This window comes from Chinchilla lanigera, unplaced genomic scaffold (genome assembly GCF_000276665.1).
Source record: "Chinchilla lanigera isolate Chin_1 unplaced genomic scaffold, ChiLan1.0 scaffold00026, whole genome shotgun sequence".
Classification (NCBI taxonomy): domain Eukaryota; kingdom Metazoa; phylum Chordata; class Mammalia; order Rodentia; family Chinchillidae; genus Chinchilla; species Chinchilla lanigera.
In genome coordinates, this window is record NW_004955427.1 from 12,035,980 (window position 1) to 12,057,646 (window position 21,667).

Here is a 21,667-nt window from a genome sequence, read left to right on the forward strand (position 1 = left end):
GGGCTCAGTTCTCAAAGTGAGAGAGAGGACAAGAAGGACAAAGAAAAAAATTCTATTCTTCTGTTAAGAAGAACACAACCGGCCTTTTCAGTAACTCACAGTGTCCACAGATTACTTATAGCTAGACTTTTACTTTCTTCCATGCACTTTTTACTTTGTCTTGTCCCAAAAGGGATATGGGTAACTTGAAAATGCACAACAATATGCAATTTTACAAGGAAATATGAAAGAAGTTGTTGAAAAGAGGGGTAAAGATGAAGCTATCTCAATGACAAAAGTAGAATTCAAATTCACTCTGTGATCTCTAGTGCCTAGGTTTATACTGAAGTGCAATTGCTCTTAAAGCAGAAACTTTAACCCTAAGTTTTCCTCTAACGGCTGAGTTTGAGCATAGCCTAGCAACATTCTCACATCAAGCGAACCATGGCTGACCTCTCGCAGCATCCAGGCTGGTAAATTGTCATCACTGTGGGCTGTGGGGAAATCCCAGTGCCCTCTGCTGTAAAAGTGATCCTACAGTAAAGTGACCTCCATACTCGGTTCAAGGCAAACTATGTTTAATTTACAAACACACTGCATACCCTATGGGAAGGTGGATGTGCACTTTTTATACAAGCTGACACTTGGATGAATGGTGTGAGGCTGTGAGCTCGAAGTTACAATTACTGAACAATGATCTGTTATTGGTGGCTCAGAGAGGTATCAGAAAGGAGAGTTCAATGAGAGAATTGACTGCAATTCTGTCAGTGAGACGTTATAGCCCCACTATAAAGCTATTACCAGCAAATTATCACTGCTTTCACCCCTGACAATTAGCCTTTTTCTGGCACAGCTGTTTGGAGTGAGGTTCTTTTTAAAAGCTTGTTTAATTATTTTTAGTTTATCAGTACATGTTTGGAGAACAATGTTTACATGCCTTGTGGGAGGCTGGGACATGTACATAACACATCTTAACTCCTTAGTTCATCCCCTGTTCCTGGGCTGGGGATATAGCTCAGCGGCATAAGTGCCTGCCTGGCAAGCACAAGGTCTTGAGTTCGATTCCTGGTACCAAAAAAAAAAAAAGAACACCCCCTGTTTCTTCCCTCTCTCCCCTGTCCACCCATCTCTTGACTTGGGACAGTCTTAGGAAGGAGGGGATTGATTACCCTCAGATCAACCTCCTTGTGGCAGGCCCAAAGGAAATGGGACAATTGTGGAACTGATTTAGGAGATTCAGTCACCTATTCATAGGTTAGGCTGTGTTTGTATTATCAGTACCTGAACTAAACTGCAGATGGCCCATTATACAGATTCTATGGTAGACTTCTGGCAACATTTGATTCTGTTTTCCCAGCTTCACCACTAACTCAGTTTTTAGTAGCAATATTTGTTAAATTGGACTGCCTCCCCTTCATCTGGATACCCTCCATCACCCCAGTTTCTATAACACTGTACACCCATGGCTTTCTTCCGGCCTCTCAGAATCCCCCTTTCATTCTACTTTGCTTCTGCCAGTCATTTACATGGACGGATTCCTCACTGTTTCGTCCTACTCCCAATTCTCTTCTCCATAGACCCTCCCTCCCTAGTGCTGTCAGCTACTTCAATTACCGTGTGATGCTGATAACTCACAAGTATGTATTTGCCGCCCAATTTCTTTCCTAAGACTCCAATTCACACGGTCAGCCTTCTGCTGGAATTGAATGTCCATACGCACTCAGAATTAATCTGTGCAAAATTTAGTTCATCCTTAGGCTCCCTAGCAACTTCCAAAATGACTTTTCCTCCGCTTATTTTCTCAATTAATGATGCCATGATCTGTAAAGCTGCTCAAGTCAGGAAACTGGGAATCATTTTGGCTTCTCTTTCTTTCTTCCTGTACCCAGTCATTTACCCAGCCTCGTTGAGTCCACATGTTAAGTGGCTTTTAAACCTGCCCACTCTTTTCATCTCATGGCTTCTGATGAGGCTGTAACTACCACTTACTTACCCATGGGGTACAGCATCTTGTAAAGACCAGGTAAGTATTGTTTCCTTCACGCAGTCTTTGGAATACAGCTCCTACTTCTCATCCGTCTCTCACCCTTTACCATGACTCAAACATTCTGAAAGGTTTCAGCTCTCTTTTAACTCTCTGTCCCCACTGCTTTCTTGCTTCTTGCTTCCCTTCTCCACCCTCCTTCTTCCCCCCTCACCCTTAACTTGTCTAACACCGTGGCTAACGGATAAGTCACTTCCTGCAGAAAGTCTTCCCTGAGTGCCACATCTTGGCTGTGTTTCCTCTCTCAAGAACACCAGTGTGCACTGAATTTCTCTTCTACAGCACTTCTCATTTTGTATTGCAGTTATGGTTCTACTATTTGTAAGGATAGTTCATTTTATTCATTTCTCCTTATAAGTTTACTTGTAAGTAGAATTTTATTAAGAAAAGAAACAACTGAGGGACCAAATAAGTGACTAGGTGCTCTGCTCCATAGAGTCATTCAGGAGCCCAGCCTTCCAGCAGTTCTGTCATCCTCAGGTGACTTCTCAGTCACCCTGCATGATAATGTCTTTATAGTACAAGACAAAAGGTGGAGGATCCTTGGTGGGAGGTTTTTAAGGGGTAGGTCTTGCAATGACAGTTATCATTCCCACTTACATTCCATCGGATAGGACTCGGTACACAGCAACATCTAACTGCAAGAGAGGCTAACAAAGGTAATTTATCTGTGCCAGCAAGTTGTTAATCAGCTAGTAGTCTGCCGTACTGATCTTTAACCTCACTGCACTATAAATTTTCTGACACCAGGGGTAAAGGTTTTCTTGCGCTCCACTTTATCCTCAACTCTAGATATAATTGATAATCAATAAGTATTTGCTGAGCAAATGAAGCGATGTATATCAGTATTCATATATTGCCTTTTAAGCGTGTTTTTCCCATCCTGATGGTGGTTGCTGTCCATGTAAATTATCCACACAGCATCTTATGCAACAGCCTCTAGTGTACCTTCCTATATTTAAGTGTCTTCCCGGGGCTATGGTGTAGTAAGTATCTTTCTGAATTTCATTGGTAGGCTCCATTGCAGAAATGATTACCATGATCATTTCTGGATATGTACTACTTGTAGATGCATAAGCCACAATGTCAATTTATTTGATTAACAGACATTTATATTTTAGAGGTTAGTACCCATATTCTCTCTCCTTAAGGCATGAACTTCCCAAGAATTGCAGTAGCTGGGAAGCTGGGACACTAATCACCATTGACAAAAGCTTTAGGATAAATGAGCTTATCAATCAAAGATCTAACTATTAAAATGGGAACTCTAAATCTTCTGGAAGAGAGAATAGGTAGAACTCTTGAAGACATAGTTATAAGCAAAGACTTCATGAGCAAAACCCTGATCTCTGGGAAATATTACAGAGAATTGACCACTGGGATCTCATTATACTAAAAAGCTTTTGCACAGCAAAAGAAACCACCACCAGAGTGAAGAAACAATCTATGGACTGGGAAAAAATTTTTGCCAGTTGTTCCTCAGACAAAGGAATAGTATCTAGAATACACAAAGAGCTGACAAATTAACCTATTAGCTCTCAGAGCAAAAGGGTATTGTTAAGGCTACTGTACATATTACATAGCATACCGTTTTAAAGACCTAGAGGAAAATTTATTTTAAATAACAATGAAAAAAATAACTGTTTCTTCTGAAAATTGAATTATTTTATCTTCTGATGTTCATCAGTCATAAAACATATACTCTTTAGCATTCTCTACTAGAAAGTTCAGGCCAAATATGGGCTACCCACAGTACAGACCATCAAGATTTGCATTTTCTGTACTGTGCCAGTTCAGGCTTGCACTGACTCAACATATGTTTCTCTAGCTATAGTTTCCTTTGTCCTCAGTTTTGCTTTCTCTTTACCACTTTTTATCTTCTTTTTTTATCTTCTTACATTGCACGTTTATGTAAGCCACTTTGACTGTGTTTTGGAACAAAGGGGAACTGCATGCCACTAAAATATATTAAAAATCTGTCTTTCAAAGAGACACAAACATAATTGCAATAGAATGTCGTTATGTATTTTTCTTCTTCATTAATCTATGGTATTTCATCTCCAGAGATATTTTCTTTTTTATTTTAAAGACAATAAAAAATTTGAAAAATTAAAAACAATACAGAATTTCAAAACAAGATGATAGGAAGTCAACAATGATTGTTATATTGCATATTCTTATCTTTCAAGTAATTGTTTAGATTACCAGACATAGGCATGCAAAACTGATAAAAAAATTAAACATTAACTGTTCCTTTCAATAAATCAATAGAAATTAGTAGTATAATTATCTTAGTTATCATATATATATGATAACTTTTCTCCTTTCCCTCATCCCAGCTGTTCTTTCTTCTTTAGCAGTATCTTTCCCTTTCACTATATCTATTGTACATTTTGTATCTTATTTATTCTTTCAGTTGCTTATACTAGGGAGACAATACAATGTTTACACATGCAAATCTGACTTATTTCACTTATGAGTATCATCTCTAGTTGGGTCCATTTACCTATAAAAGCTTTGAGTTTATCTTTCTTTATAACCAAGTAGTACTCCATTGTATAAAAATATAATATCTTTTTCTCCATTCCTCAGTTGATGGGCATTTGGGTTGTTTCCAAGATTTAGCTATTACAAAAATTGTGCTGCTATAAACATGGGTGCACATATATTGCTGTGGCATGATATTTTCAATTCTTCTGAAAAAAATACCCAAAGAGAAATAGCTGGGTTGAATGGGACCTCTATTATTAGTTCTTTGAGGATTGTGTACACCAATTTCCACTGGTCTACACTCCCACCAATAGTGGAGAAGGGTCCCTTTTACTCCACATCCCTGCCAGCCTTTGTAAGGGCCCTGGTTTCCTGCTGAGTCCCTTAGTTAAACTTCCAAACTTCTCAACTTAACTCAATGTATCAACCATTACAGTATGTGAAAAATTTTTTCTACTATCATGAAAATTCATGTAAATTCTATGAGAATAGGAACCTTGCTGCTATTTCCCCAGCATGAGAACAGAACTGGGGACAGTAAATACAGACACAATATATTTTGAAAGTGAGAATATTATACATTTGTACGTAGGAGAACTGTAACTAGCACAACGATGAAGATGAAAGCATTGCATGGATTCAGTTTTATCATTTATAAAATGGGGGTATTAGACCATTTCCACTGAGATCTTTCTATTCTAATAGTTTATGCTCTTGTTGAACCTCATGATACAGTTAAACATAAAGACGTAAACATAAAGGCCTATAGTAATTTGGGAATTTTGCTTTCAAAGTAGGATATCCAGCTATGTCTTCAATGGTCCTCATAGATGTGAACACATCAAAGCCACACAGCGTGCCTCAGAGTGAGTATAGAACAGCTTTCCTCACCCATTTCAGACACAACATACAAGTTTTACCACACACAGCCTCTGTGATATTGAGATTTGGGCAGGAGGTTATATCTTTCATTTGATGTCCATATTTACCTTTGGGCTACTCTGCAGTGCATTGATGGACCAGTCCCTACAATCTTAAAAATAAGGTTGGTGACCTGTTACTATACTGTATCTTTTATTTGTCAGGGGATTTTGAGGTGGTAGTAATCTCAGTGCTCCCAGTGATCTAAGTTGGTGAGAAGAACCGAGAGAGCCAATCAGTTATAAATCAGCATCAAATATAAAGTATAGCGATTCTATTTAATAACAACTAGTGTTTGTTCACAGAGGAGGACATTTTAATGTCCAATTTCCCCAAAATCACATAGATTAAAATTTCAGTGCACCAAAGCGAAGTTGTAGTTTTATTTTCAAAGTTTGATTCTAAAAATAATTTTGTCTTTCAGCCAGCAGTTCCGGCGTGACTCACCAAGTCTCCAGTGACTCCTGGACCTCCAGGGACTCCTGGACCTCCACTGGGACAGATGCCAAAAAATGTTGAGTATAAACCTGCGTCCCTTCGCACCTGGGGCTCCTCCACTCGTTCAACACATACTGAGCAACCACCTGAGCTTGTGCATGATCTTACTCACTAGTATTTGCAAGGCACCTGCCTTGTGTAAGGCATTCCTGTACGTGTGAGGAGTATGTCTGTAAACGAAATGTACATACCTAAGCTCCAAATCCTCCCGGAGGACAGAAAAACAATGAAAAGTGATGCGGAGAAACAAAGTAGTGAAGGAACACGGGGAGAGAAAGGGGAAAGGTGGTGGTCTTGGAAGGTCTTAGCCAGGAAGTTTATAAAACACATAAACCGACAGAGCAAGCTATGAACGTATGTGGGGAAAAGAAAAGTAGCTGGGATGTGTACATTATTAATGAGGATGAAGAAAGAGAGGACCCGATCTGATACACAGAGATGATTTTATTCTTCCTCCAACCCAGCTGGCAACAGGTCTGTGCGAAGCCTGAAAAGGACATGTACTGCCTCCTAGTGGCGTTAGACAGAGATCACTGGAGTGGGGAAGGCGAGGAGGGTAGCTGGAGCAAAGGGGAAAGAGAATCCCAAGGGCCTCAGATGAAAACTCCGAATTTACCTTCCGGACCCTTTGCCACAAAGAGTAAATGTCTGTGTCCTTTTGGAAAGCATTTAAGCCATACATCTGAAACCTTTAGAGGTCTTTTATGCCTACTGGCTCAGCCATTTGACTGCTGAGAATTTGTCCTTAGGAAACGGAAGAAAGGAACATGTATGATACTGTCCTTTGTAGCGTTATTTATTTTATCTCTTTGATGGTTCTCAGGGTCACAGAGCTAGGTTAATCGTAATCTTTAATTCATGACACACTTTCATCACTAGTCAATGCATGAGCCTCTGTCTTCTATTTCTTTCTTTAAAATATGTTAATAATGTAATAGATACCTATAAACTCACTGCCCAAATACAAGAATTGAGAAGGCAGTAAACAAAAGTGATGGAATCAAAGGAGATCCATAAATAAATGTAATTTAGATATATGTCAAAGGTAGCATAGCAGATTACTTTGAAAAGGCAGGAAGGACTGTTCAGCAAATAGACATTAGTTTGCACCTCCTACCATGCACATTGCACAAACATAAATTCATGTAGTTGAAGATCTTATGTCTAAAGAAAAACATTCAAATATGTAATAAAATAAAGACGAACTTCTCCCTGGCTCTTGGGAAGGGCTTAATGAAGTTGCATAAAGCACTAGCAATCAAAAATTGATAAATTAGGATGGAATTAAGGGGTAGCCATCAGGACCCCTCCTGTCTCATAGGAGCTATTCCTAGTACCCATTCATTTTCCAAATAAATTTTTCTGCTCTTAGCCACCATTGTTCCTTAGAATTCATTCTTTGACTTCAGGAAACATGAACTTGGAATATCTGACACCTAGCATTTCCCCTATATCAAAAGTAGCTCTAAGAGAACAGTTTAGTTATAAGTATCCACAGTAGAAAAACACATTGATCCTAATAAAATAAAAAACCTAATTATGCATTTCAAGGTCCTAAAAATGCAAGAACAAACCAATTCTAAAACCAGTAGAAATAATAAAGGTCAAACAAAAGTTAATTTAAAAAAAGAATGGAATTAAGAAACCTGGGTTTGTCAAAAGATGTCTTAAAGAAGGTTTAAAAAGCAAGTTATAGAATAGAGAAGGTATCTGGCACACATGATTGAGAAATGGTCAAACACTTCATGTGAAGATATATAAATTCATAACCAAAAAAGGCAAACAGCAATAGAAATGACAAAAGGTGGATCACAAATAAAAGTGAGTAGAATCATCTAAAAAGAAGCACACCTCCCTAGTAATGAATAAATGTAAAGACTAGAATGGAGAAACAATTTAACACATAATCAATTCGCAAAAAACTAAGAAACTTCCTGCTATTGCCACATATATTATTAATATAATTTCTTATAAATTGCTAATGGAACTAAAACTTGGTTGATGTCATGTTTTAAAGTTGAACATGCACTTACCTTATAACCCAGCAATTCTATTTCTGTACATGTACCTCCCTCTCCAGTGGTATATGGATACAGGAGATATGAATACATGTACATGCAGAAGCCTGAACATAAATACTGGAAGAAAATACTGTTCACATAGCAAAATTGAAAATAATCTAAATGCCTATAGTCAGGAGAATGGATAAATAAATTGCAGTGTACCCATGTAATAATTTTTTTGGTCTTGAGATAGGGTCTTGCTATGCAATCCAGGCTGGCCTTGAGCTCACTTTGTAGCCCAGGCTGGTCTCAAACTCTCAATGATCCTCCTACCTCAGCCTCTCAAGTCCTGGGATTACAGGCATGGGTCACCATACCCAGCCTCATATAATAAAAGTTTATAGAGTAATAAAAAATGATTGGCAGGCATTCATAGCATAAATGAGTATTAATGACATTGTATTGAGCCAAAAAAGTAAATACCAGATGACAATTCTGGTTTGCATTTTTAAATAAAATAAAAGTAAGTATAAATAATATAATCAACAAATATTGTAAGCTATGCAAATGTGTAACAAAAAATATTCAGGATAGAGACATAAGAGATGGAACAGGATAAAGACATTTATAGTGTTATTTATAATGGCCCCAAATTTGTGTACGTATGATTAGGAAGAGGTAGTGTTAAGGAAACATATAACCTATAATAACAGAATGTTTAATAGGCTAAAATAATAACTCAATGAAATATTATAAATCCAGGAAAAATGACAGCCATTATGTTCTAAGCTAGCGAACTTACCATATAGATAAAGATATGAGCTATAAAATTTGTACTAGTCAGATAGAAATTGACTATGAAAACCTTAGGGACACTGAGGAAAATTCATACTTTTTAATAGATTTGCACTTATGCTATATGGCATTAAGATAAAACTGAGTGGTTTGTAACAAACTGCTCAAACTCTGCTTATATTAGTTTTGTCATCCTTTATTCTTGAGACTATACAGTGCATGGAAGTTTCATGAGATCTTTCTTTGTTTACCTGTTTCCTCAGTCCCTAAAATAATGTTTAGTACATAGTTAGTGCCCAGTCCAAACTGTAGATGAATAAACAAATAAATTGGTACTTGTTGGCTGTCACATAGAAATTATGTAGCAATGGGGATAAAAGTTTATTTGACAACTGTGTTATTCAGCTATCTCATTGCTGGGATGAAATATGAAACCCACAGTTTGAAGGAGGCGAGATTTTACTTGCTTCATGGTTTCAAGTGTCACAGTCCTTGATTGCCTGGTTCCACATGATGGTGGAAAGGCATGGCGGTGCAGCCAGGAAGCAGAGCCCGGGGGAAGAGTGCCGGGGAGAAACACACCTTCCAAAGGCAGGGAGCCAGTGAGCCGCCTTCTTTAACTGGGTCCTGCTTCTTAGCAGGGCAATCAGAAGTGAGCATCAGTGCATTAACCCTGTGGTGAGAATCGCGCCCCGTGTCCAGTCCCCTCTGCAGGAGACTCTCAATCCAGTCAAGTCGACAGCTGAGATTAACTAGCACTCCAATGTTACAAGAAAATGCTGAGCTCCGAGTTAGATCGAAGCTATGGTCAATTAGCCCATATTTTAGTTCTCAGCATAATACTTACCAAGGTCTGATTTTTTAAAAAGTATTTAATCCCCATTGAAATTATGGTAGAAGGTGGGACACAAAGGAACAAGAACCTAAGCCTTCTTGCCTCTCGCTTAGGGCAGTGTCCTATCACCTCTAACAGCGGCAGGCATGCTGTCAATGCCCAACAAGTATCTGTTGACTGACTGAAGGGATAAGAATATATGGGCAGTGCCCAGGAAGAAAACACACAGACATACACAGACAAAGTGAAAGGAAGTGATTGTTTAATTGGAACTTTTAACTTCTTTTAATTGAAGTGGCTACTATCATACGTGGCCGGGAAGCGGGCGGGGGAGGAGGAGGAAGGCATCCTGGCCATCCTCCGCACCAGCATGAAGCACAGAAGTCATCCAAGGTAATTTTTGCCCCAGAAACCGGGATACTGAAAATACGTTGCTTAAAAACCTTGCTTTATCATTTATATGATATATTCTTAGTCATTTTGCAGATATATAATGAAATGAACTACTGTGAACCTCCACATTTTATGTCCTTTTCCACTGGAAAAAAAAACTCATTTCCCTCTGATATCATTTTATCATTCTTATCATAAAAATGACTTTGGAAATGGTGAAATCTGAAAGAGAGACTCTGACACCAAAGAATTTTTCCCTGGCAGTGTAGACACACACTCTTATTCATGCAAGCATAGGAAGAGCTTGTTAACCAGTCTATAAACTTGGAGAAAACATCCCCTGCGGTAAGTTGCTTTATTTATAATCATTCGCAAAAACACATTAGGATCCAACAAGTTGAAACTGATTGCTCACTCCCAAACCATTTCTGAAACATGTTTCTGCTTGTTAGGTTGGACTGTAATGCGACATCCACTGTGGGATGATGCATTAGGCCAGATTCATGACAGGCCTTGGTAATGGGATTTTTTTTCTTTTTGGTGTGTTTATTTCAGTAGTTTTATGAAATGTTTAGAGACAGAAAAATAATGATAATGGGTGCGTTTCCAGCATTTCTAGGGCCTTTGCTGTATGCGAACATATTCTGTGGGATACTTGGCCTCTGCATGCATTTCGTGGTGCTCATATATATTTAAATGCCATGACACTCGTCTGAGCACATTGCATTTGACTACATTATATTTTAATATATTCTGTTGTCATCATTTTGCTTATAAACTGGAAGAGGAATTCAAGAATTCTGGAATAGAATGCTACTTCACTATCCAACTTTCCTATGATTTGGAACAGAAATATGTATTTTATTTTAACTACTTACAAAATGAGAGTATGCAGTCTAACCATTTTAATACCACATATATGGCATTATATATAGTTAATAACTATAGTTAATAATTTATACAGTTTATAATATTAGTGTTTTAGTATATACAGTTAATAACTTCTTTTGAACAACTTTTTACCCTGAAACTCAGGTGACCAGGCCATGAAGTAGAAAATTGAATCTTAATTAGTTTTTTCCTGATTTCCCTTGCCATCAATGTGGTCCAATGGAGCTGAAAGCCTCCCTGAAACTAGTCAATATGCCTAGGTCAGACAGGCAGAGAACGTCTCTGCGGCCCCTTTGCTTCCAACCCATTTCATAAATCAAGTCCACAAGCTCAAGCTCACTATCAACACAAGCACCAAAATACACTTACCACACACACACACACGCTCAGAGTTCTCCTTACTAACCTCAAGAAGGGACTTCATTATGTTCTTTGACCATGAATTCCTTATCCTTTCAAAACTTACATACCCTTCCTCTTAAATCTGATCAGTGCATCCATCTCTTACACTGCGTGTGTCCTGGATGGTCCTGTCTAGCTTCTTGATAGCTGAGCCCAGTGATTTCATCACAAACCTTGTACTTTCCTTACTCAGGAGGAGAGTTGAGAGATTTGAGTGTCACCATCTTTTTGCGGTTGGGAAGACTGTGGGAGCCCCATCCGTAGACTGGGTGACAGTGCCAAGAGTGGGCAAAGTAGCTGGTACCAGTGTGTGCGTCCTGGGTGGTGCTGTCTCAGCACTTATTCTCCTTGAAGAGGAAGGCAAAGCAGAAGCCCAAGGTCATGGAAATCCATAGATCTAGGCACTGCATGTCTGGATATTGTTGCCACCTCTGCCATTGTTCCAGGACAAAATCAAGGACTTAAAGATGACTTTAAAAGACTGGACAACCAACTTTTGATTCATCAAAAGTCCATGTACTTGTGAAAAAGATGCTGGAACTCAACAAGAGTTCCATTCACATCCGGATTCCTATGTATATAACAGAAATCATCTGTAGTTTTATCAAAAGATCTGTTCAACTTCAGAGAAATAAGGACTTTGATGACATAAAATAGATTTTCCTACAAAGGGAAAGGATTTCTAATGTGACATAATGTCACTGACAACTATAAACTGGTCAAAGATTAATGTCAAAAGAGTTATTGCAATTAAAGGAAAAGTACTGGTATTGGTATTGTTTTACCAATACTGAAATTGGTATTGTTTTTACTATAGATGAGAAGTACCCTTCCCTCATGAATGACCTTTACCAAGAACTAAATTTACAGAAATTTTTAAGAATCTTACATTATACTCAAGAAAGGATATAACAATTTACTGGAGAAGTGCCAACAGCCCAGTATCCTTATTTGGGGGGATATTGATTTATCAGTCAAGGCAATATTTACCATCCAAATGTCAAAGTGATGTTCACTCATTATTTGGATGAAAATGGATGTTCAAAGGATTTAAAGGAGGATTAACTCGTATATCTAACAAACATGATGATACCTTGAAGAACACAGAATATTTCAATCACCTAAAGGAGAACAGCAACGTAATTTTGCTGGAAGCTTCCAAAGGAGACATAAGAAGGCCAAATGGACTAGCCAATACATCCTGAGGATTAGATATATAAATCATAGGCATGGATTAGCTCTTAAAGAAGTATTGTTTTATTGAAAGATCAATCTTATATTCTTATATCTGGTGAATGGAGCAACTTCACTGAAGAGTATGTAATGTAGCAACCATTGTTAATTCCTATCATTTTGTTTTGAAGTCATGTATCATTTTTGTTGTTTTCATGTTGCTTTGTTTTTGTCTTCATTGTTGTTGTTTTGTTAGTTTTTTTTCCTCTTTAAAATAAAAAAAAAAAAAAAACTGAAAGAAATAAGTGATCCCCCACCCCTTTCTTTCTGGTACTAGAGATTAAATCCAGTGCCTTTGACTGAGTTACAACCCTAAGCCCTATTTAAATTTTTTTTCTTTGAAGCTGTCTCTCCAACTCACTAACTTGTCCAAGATGGGCTCAAACTTGTGAGGCTCTTGCTTCAGCCTCACAGAATGCTGGGATAATAAGTGTATGCTACTACCCCCAGCTGAGCCACTTTTACCTTACAGAGGCTTCTATAAACAACATTTCTACATGAAGACCTCTCTTATCAGAGCATGGGATGCAATTACAGTTGTTGATTCATCTTGTGGAAAGACTCTTATTTAAGTTTTTGGTTTTGAAGTTTCTCATTTACATTACTTAAGGATCTTCGACGTGTTGGATCCACGAAATGCAAGCTCCTTCTTCTTCACCCCTCTCACCACCACAATCTCCTCTAAAATTTTTATTACTTATAAAACAACTCTTAAAGCCAAAAGTAGAAAAACAAGTTCCTACTTTTCCAAGGTGGGTTTTGTATTTAATTATATTATGCATTATACTGAGGAATTCTTCAATGCTGGAGAAGATTGTAGAGGTCTCAAAAGAATTTTTATGAAATGGTCAAATAATTGGCATAGATTGAGTCATTCCTGTTTTTACAATTGGGATGGATTGTGCTGATCATGAGGACTTGCAATCTTTGTGTATCTGATTGTTTTGCACAGAGAAAAATCAATTGGCCAAAAAACACTATATTTGTTGAAAAACTTAATGCTGCCCATGTGCTACTAATTTTTAGCACTAATGTGCTACTAATTTTTACAAAATGTTCTATAATGATTCACTGATAATAAAATGGAAATATCTTTCTGTTTTAAATGCTTATTTCCCTTGTAGGAATTGTACTTGTTTACTCTTTCTTACCTTAGCATAAATTATCTTATCCTTTCTTGAAAACATACTTTAAAAAGATACTAAATAAAACACATCAAGCTCTGAAAGTACGAAGTTGGAAATAACATATTGAACAAAAAAAACTTTTAATTTTATCCAGAACCAACCGCCCTCTTCATTGTTTTGACTTCATTCAGACATGGTGACAATTGTTTTTTAATCAGTTGTGCTATTTGTCAATCAAATTCCTGGTAGTGATTTCAAATTAAGAGTTAGCATTAGAAAGTGTCTATTTCATCATCACTTACAGATCTTGGTGCTCTGTCTAGAAGAAAAATTAGTCAAGAGCACATGTGCAGGGTAAGATACTTAAAGTGAAGAAAAGAACATCTCCATGGCCTAAGGGTAATATGGTCAATGCAAGACAGATTGTCCTTTGAGAAATCCCTAAAACCATCAACTTGCACCTCTTTGGAAAGGCCTGGTCACACCTTTGTCAACAGGTGCAGCTGCTGTTGACATCTAGGTAGAAAAGAAGAGTACAGGGTGGGCTAAAGGTTTTTTAAATGTTCATTTTGGTTTTGTCCATTTGTCTTGGTCTTGATACACAAGGAACCACTTAACTGAGAACCTCATATATGCTACCAGTTGAAATATGTGAGTTTTCCCTTTACATGACACTGGAGACTTGTTATCAAATGCAGATGTGTGCAGAGACATGGATCTTTCTTTCCAGGATAGAGCAAGCAATAGACAAACAATTCAACTCTATGTGCTGCCCAAGTTCACTGTCATCCACTCAAGAGAAGTATTTGCTTCTGAAAGCCTCAAAGGTGCTCACTGAAGAGCTTGTAAGACCTGTCACCAAGGAGTCTACGGCTCTCTACTGATACAGATGCTTCCACAGAGAGCCAGACTGCAAATACAAAATATTTCATTCCCTCATGCATATTCCACAGAGGTCTTAAAGTCACAGAGGCACCTTTTCCTGACTAAAGTCCACCCTAACACACCCGTACCTTCATTCTCTCGCATTCCTTCTGGTCCTTTATGGGTGGGGATAGGAACAGTGAGAATAAATTCTCTGTGGCCAGTGTTGGCTTTCTGATCCTTTTTCCTATTTCTACATGACCATTTTAGTCCATTGGTGCAGATAAAACAAAATACCACAGATCAAGTAATCTATAAAGAAAAGAAATTTATTTTTTCATAGTTCTAGAAGGCTAGATGTCAGGATCTGGTTAAAACCCCACTGTGTCCATACATCGTAGAAGACAGACAGGCAAGGATGAGCTCTGCCTCTTCTATCTGGACCTTAATCTCATTCGTGAGAAGAGGAGCTCCCGTGTTTTAATCACCCCTAAATGATCCACCTCTTAACACTGTGATGTTGGCAACACCTGAGTTTTGAAGGTGGAACCTTCAAACCATAGCAATGAATATGATCAAAACTTTCCCAGGTACGGGGCAAGGGATATAGCTCAGCAGCACAAGCACCTGCCTGGAAAGTGCAAAGTCCTCAGTTCGATGCCCAGTACCACCAAAAATGTTTTAAAAAAACTTTCCCAGTTAGAGACAGCTGAACCACAAGTATCCCACTTTTCTGGGGTGTGCTAACATATGCTGGAGGACAGCTCAGTGCTATTGCTTTAAGTACTTATTAATGCACTTCCCCACATAATTATTAGATCCAATTAGAATGGTCAAGAAGAGAAAATAGGTGACTAGTCATATAGATGACTGACTCTTCCATTATATTGTACCGTTAGCAGTTTCATGGATAATCAGTGAAACATACAGCTCGTCTACCCTGGGTGCAGGCTCAACTCCTCACGGTGAGGGCACCGGAAAGATTTAGGCACACAGAAAGTTGTGGTCCACTTTATTTGGGAATGGGTGAAAAAACAAGAACTGACAAAGAGCCACACCAGACAGGTACTTACAAGTGCATCTTGATGATGACAATGGCACTAAACAGAACCAAAATTCCTCCCAGTCAAAGAAAGTAGAAAAACCAAAGCCTTGGACTTTTCTCTTTTATTTCAAAGTGAAATCTGCAAATAACTCTGTCCATGAAAATGTTTTTCAATTTTTAATTTTCCATTAGCAATGGAATGATTATTCAACATGGATTTGTAAGGAATTTTTATGACCTTATAAACTCGTTGGGATAGATGAAATCAGCATTGTGATCAGCTGAATCCTTGTTACCCTGAAAGAACATAGATAGAGCTTCCCCTTTCCATGACTTCACTTACGGCATTTAGCCACACTACTTAAATCTCTCATGTAGACTTTTAGCAGATATTTTTTATTATTTGGAAACATTTGGCTTTTCTTCTTTTCTTGAGACTAAAGGAAGTTTCACTCATTTGGTAGCTATTAGACAAATCCCATGATCCTAGCCTTGCTGTAATTTGGTCCTTCGTGATCTTCACACATAATATTCTAGGGACAGCCAGGCCATTGAAATTGAGCTTTTTCAGTAGTATATGAAACTCAATCATGATTTCATACCACTTGGTCAGGTTGAGATGGCTCTTAGCATCAATTAATATATGCCCTTTTGTATCCCTAGATGATGCCTTCACCGGCACAATGGGAGGCTTTTCAAAAATCCTCACAACTGCTAATAGACTGACTGCAAATCAGACCCTCCATGCCACTGGTGAGTCATTTACCATGTCACTTTGGATTTTATGTCTTGACTACTCAGCAAATATTTGTTGAATATTTTTCTCAGTTATTGGGTATATAGTAATGACACTGGACTCTTGAAGATTATAAGCTACTGGAGATAAGATATAGTAAATAAATAATCATACAATTAATTTGCCACCGTTGCTATGATAGGATGTCACAATCTAAAAAAAGACCTCATTTTAACTGAAACAGGATATATTTAAATTAAATCTATAAAATAAAAAAGAATTAGCCAGGTGAAAGTTAGCAAAAGGACTGAGAAGGTAGTTTATGGTAGAATACTTGACTAGCATGCATGAGGCCTTAGATTCAATTCCCAGCACTGAAAAAAAAAATAGCAAGAATCATTTCAAGTCTGTGAAAATATAGTAGACAAGAAAGACATTGCTCGAACAAAGGGTATTTCTGTAATTCAACTAATAAAATGTTGTCAGTGTAAAAGGCAAGCCTTTATTTTATATTGTAAGAGACCGAGGGATTCAGTAATCTTGGAACCATCTCAGTGCAGCTCATATCTATAAATTCATTGGTATAACTAACTCTCACTTCCAGGTTGTGTGTGGCTGCAGGTGTTTCACTTGATCAGTGAAATCTCCACCTGGAGATCCACATGAGTTTTATATGAATGGTCATATAGAATTCAGATCATTGAAGCATTATCCTGCACACATTATGACAGTAGAGCCTCAAATTAAGGTGCTATCAATATCTCTAAGACTAATGATTCCAGAAGAAGTGTTTAGTTTAGAGGTGGGGCAAGGCTGGTGCCTTCTTCTCCACTAAGACAGCTTCCTGTGTACCCTCAGTGTCTCCACTATATCTGGAGTATAATTTGTAGGTATTGATGTAATACCTATTAAAAACCCTTTGTACTTTGATTTTTCTAAACTTTAAAGGCAAAATGTTACATCTCATCATCTTACCAGTGTACAGCTTAGTAAAGTTTGGCTGGTTTGAGCAGAACTTCCTTAATTCCTGAATTCACAATCTATATGATTGCTCTTTTTGTACTCAGGACTCTAGTGGTTTGCATGGTGGACTATCTAGAAAATGCACCACAGGATGACATGCTATAGACTATATGGGCTTCCAGCGTACCCTCAGTGTCTTCTTTGACAGGGCTGAGGTAGGGTGAAATCTATGGATAGGTGTTGTATGAAAAGGAAAATCTTCAGCACTGATGTTCCATGCTAACATGATAATGTGTGACTGAGGTCCAAACTGTGTAAGACAGGAAAGACTTAGTAACTAGCACTGTAAATCTGAATCTTTGGCCTCTAATGTTTTTGAGACTTTTCTGTATGAAAATCAGTCATAAAAATTGAGCAATATAACTATAAACAGTTTACCGTCTTGTTAAAACAATGAGAAAAGCCAGATAAACTTTTTACCTAAATGATCTGCTTAATATAAATATCTAAACATATACTACATCTATAATTTATAGGAAATTTCATTGCAATGTTTCCAGAAATAACAAAAGTTTGAAATACTTTAACCACTAATATTATGAGATCAATTAAATAAACTATGAGGGAAAAGAGAAAAGAAAGAAGGGGAAAATTATGTATATGTGTATATACAAGATAGCTAACATAGTTGTACTAGTGACTTCTATCACTTTATTGAAAGGAACAGTTAATGATTAATTATTTGATCAATCCTGTGTGTCTCTTGAGTAACCACTTTGAATATATCAATATGTACTACAACAACCATTGTTAATTTCCCATCACCTTGTCTGAAATTCAGTTTTGTTTGTATTGTTCTTGTGTTATGTTGTAAATGGATGTCTGCTTGTTAATATGTTTTCATTCTTTTATTTTTAAAATAAAATTTTTAAATGTGCATTAAAAAATTAAACTACATTAGAGGACTGAGGAAATTAACCAATCTCTTAAAAAATGAAATAAATCTCTATTCAAGGCTATGGAAAAGATTCTAAAAGTCTTTTTAAGAAAAGGGTTAGATGTCTGGCAAGCATGATGTCATGAGTTCAATTCCTAGAAGGAAAAAAAGAAAAAAAGGGGTTAGGACCAGAGTAGTGTATGTTCCATTTGTAATAAAAGGGATATCTATTCATAATATACATCCATGCTTATATAGTCATAGAAAATTGTGGGCAAGATACTGTCTCTTATATAACAATTCACAGGTACACCTTCAAACTGTGATCAGAGTCAACGAACACCCCCAAAACCTGTTGGAAAGAAAACATGTTTCAAGCAAGAGAAATAGACTTTGGTTTGGGTTTTACTTTGTGTGGTGCTAGCCATAAAACCTGGGGCCGTGGGCATAATTAAGTAACTGTACTACCACTGAGCCATACACTCAACCCTAGACAAATAATTTATTCCTTTTTTCCGGATACCCAAGTTCGGCCCTAAAGCTCATCTCTCTTTATGTCCTTTCCAGACATTGTAGTTAATAAGCCCGAAGATGGAATGTCATGGCCGGTCATTGTAGCAGCTCTGCTCTCCTCCTGTGTGCTACTGTTTGGTCTTGGACTGAGAAAATGGTGTCAGTATCAAAGAGAAATGTGAGTACAGTGCTGAGATATGTAGGAACTGATCATTTTCACTACCCAGTATTTCCTCAACACAAATATTGTTACCATACAGTGCTCCTCTCGTGTTTTAATTAGCACAAAAGGCTCATCGCTCAGAGGCTGTGTGTTTTCCCAGCACCAAGCCAATCCATACAAATGTACAGCTCCTTTCTCAGTGTCCTTCTTTGCCTTGGCTTCCTCAGACAGTAACACTCACCAGATGGAGCAAGTCGTTGAGCATGAAATGGGAACCGAGCCTCCCCTCACCTGAAGACTAAAACTGATTTTTCTCTTAATCTTCATTATTTTTCCATTTTCATGCATCTCTGAACTGCTCAGGTTCAGCTGGGGCCAGATGCTCAAGTGTGAAATTGAGTGAGAAAGCTAATTTGAAGAGATTTCCAACTGCTTTTTATCACAGTGGACTGTTACTGCCCTTTTCCTTTTTCCCCAAAGAGGAAAAAAGTGGCTTGGGTTTCCCCGTTTGTGTTTTATTGAAACATTTTCCAAAACTGTTCTTCACAGAGCAGTCTGAGGTGGCATTAAGGTTAAGCTTCTCTTTCTGACCCAGCTATTTTGGATGAGTCTGCATTAGGCCATGATTACAGGAGACCCCATAAAGCACAGAGCTGACCTTCCAGGTGCTGGGTACCGCTGTCTGACACCACGCTCACCATGGCAACGTCCTCTTCTGTTTCTCACAAAGCATCCTTGAAGGCACTACAACCACATGCAGGGAATGTTTTGTGGTGAATAAAACACTAATAGATAAAAATTCTAGGGCATCTAAGGATGGCATTTTGGTCACTATATGAACTTCAGAAATTCATTGTTTCTCTGAAAGAAGCACGAGATTCATACAATTGTATTGGCCTCTTGACATATTTTAAGCCTCTATGAAAACATCCAAAAAACAGGTAATTACAGATGAGGTGATCTTTCAATTAAAATGAGCAAATGAAATTCTGAAAATCTCAGTTGAGTTTTTCAATTGTTCTCTAATTAAATGTCTATGTTACACAGATTTCAATCTTCCCTTACCCCACTCTATGTCACTCTAAGAGGCTATGGATTGCCAGGGTAGCCTGAAACTGAGTCGTGAACATAAAGGTTGCTTAAGGATATATTTCTATTTTCTACTATCAAAATAGCTGGAGCCTTTGTACAGCTAAAGCTTACACTAACCTGGATGACTAATGCATTTCAGGCAGAAAGGAATTGTGCTAACATAAAACAGCACCTTGTACGGGATGACCTTCAGAATGTTCACGATACAAAAGGGATTCTGCTTATCCAACCAATATCAACCAACTCAGGGATTCGGGAGAGCTCTACTTCCCAGCTCTGCCAGATCCCACAGCACATATGAATGTCTGAGTACAGCCCGGAAGTAGATGAGCAAAGGGGCTCTTTGATTATACTCCAATTTTAAGTCTCTGACTTTTAAGAGTTTTTGTCTTTGGAGCATTGTTCCAACTCATAAAAGAAAATCTCCCTTTATTAGCTAGAAGGCAGTTGTCACGCAGAGTATAGGTTCTGGCAAAGAAGACTTCAGTTGATGATCTCATCCTCTTGAGTAAATTTCCCAGGACCTCTGAGCCTCAGTGTTATCTGTAGAGTGGTAACAATAACACCAAATTTTTAGATACACAGTAAGTGATATTAGGCTAAAATTGTTTGGCAAAGTATAAAATTCTATATAAATATTAAATTATTACTACGATTATAGTGTTCAAATGGCTGGTAGGACTAACGAGGACAGAAGGAAGCCCACAGCATTCTGAGGAAACTAAGAAGGTATATCTTGCTGGGTATGGTAGTCCATGCCTGTTATCTCTACACTCTGGGAGGCTGAGGCAGGAGTGTCACAAGTTGTAGCTCATCCTGGGCAACTTGTAATTTTGCTAAAGCCTTGGGTTCAAACTGCAATACTGGTGAGGAAAAAAAGTGTGTCTTTTTCATTAATCTGTCTTTTACTTTTACAAAATGCCATCTCACATTCTTAGTGTTGAAAGCATCATTTTATTTCTAGCATGGAAAGACCCCCACCTTTCAAGCCACCGCCACCTCCCATCATGTATACATGCATTCAAGAGCCCTTGGGAAGTGATTTGCCTTGTCACGAGATGGAGACACTGTAGTCCTTGGAGATTTCGCCATAGAGCAGAACTCTGCTGGAATCCTAGTGGAAAGGTAGACATTGTGCTCGGTAATATAACCACCCTCCAGCCAAGCCTGTGCTGCAGCTGAGATTGATATCAGAAATGAATGACTTGTTCTCCAAGCAACGCTGTTTTTCATGTGTATATGCCTGAAATTTAAATAAGAGTAAAAGGATATAGCAATGCTTTCTCTCTTTTTTTTTTTTTTTTTTCCCGGTACCAGGAATTGAACTCATGACCTTGCGCTTGCCAAGCAGGCCCTGTGCCACTGAGCTAAACCCCCAGCCCTGCAATGCTCTTTCTCAATGTAGGAATTTTCCTGCTTATGTAAGAGGCAAACTATAAGTTGCTCTCATTAAAAAATAATCGCAGTATTTCCATTTTTCATTTTAATTCTGATTGAGGGGAAAACAGTGATTTCAAACGTATGCTCATACCAGATCATTTTCATGTGGATATATTACAACACCCTAAACTATTTGCCAGAATCATAGTAATCTCCGCTTTTGTTGCATTCCCTAAGATAATTAAAAGAAGAAGAAAATATGGAAGTTCTAGTAAGAGTTCCAAGTAATGAGGTGGAGCCAATCATCACCCTGAACTTCTGTTGTTTATTTTCACTGAAGAAAAACAGCGCTCTGGCCAACGA

At 37.9% G+C, this 21,667-nt stretch overlaps 1 protein-coding gene across 4 annotated transcripts in view; it reads left to right on the forward strand.

Annotated features, from left to right (window-relative positions):
* The window catches only part of Cd96 (CD96 molecule), an 86,135-nt gene extending 64,929 nt beyond the window's left edge, over positions 1 to 21,206 (forward strand). Inside the window, exons 9-13 of one of the 4 annotated variants that reach the window (XR_261254.1) lie at positions 5,308 to 5,379; positions 5,859 to 5,948; positions 16,184 to 16,273; positions 17,324 to 17,434; positions 18,724 to 18,800. Coding sequence is in view for 3 of the 4 variants with exons in the window: in XM_005386365.2 (XP_005386422.1) it covers positions 5,308 to 5,379; positions 5,859 to 5,948; positions 16,184 to 16,273; positions 18,724 to 18,847; positions 20,889 to 20,997 (485 nt within the window). In the remaining variant the exon portion in view is untranslated. Of the gene's footprint in view, positions 1 to 5,307; positions 5,380 to 5,858; positions 5,949 to 16,183; positions 16,274 to 17,323; positions 17,435 to 18,723; positions 18,848 to 20,888 lie in introns of those variants that run through there. The other 3 variants (XM_005386365.2, XM_013515037.1, XM_005386367.2) reach the window with 3 other exon arrangements.
* The last annotated feature ends 461 nt before the right edge of the window (positions 21,207 to 21,667 follow it).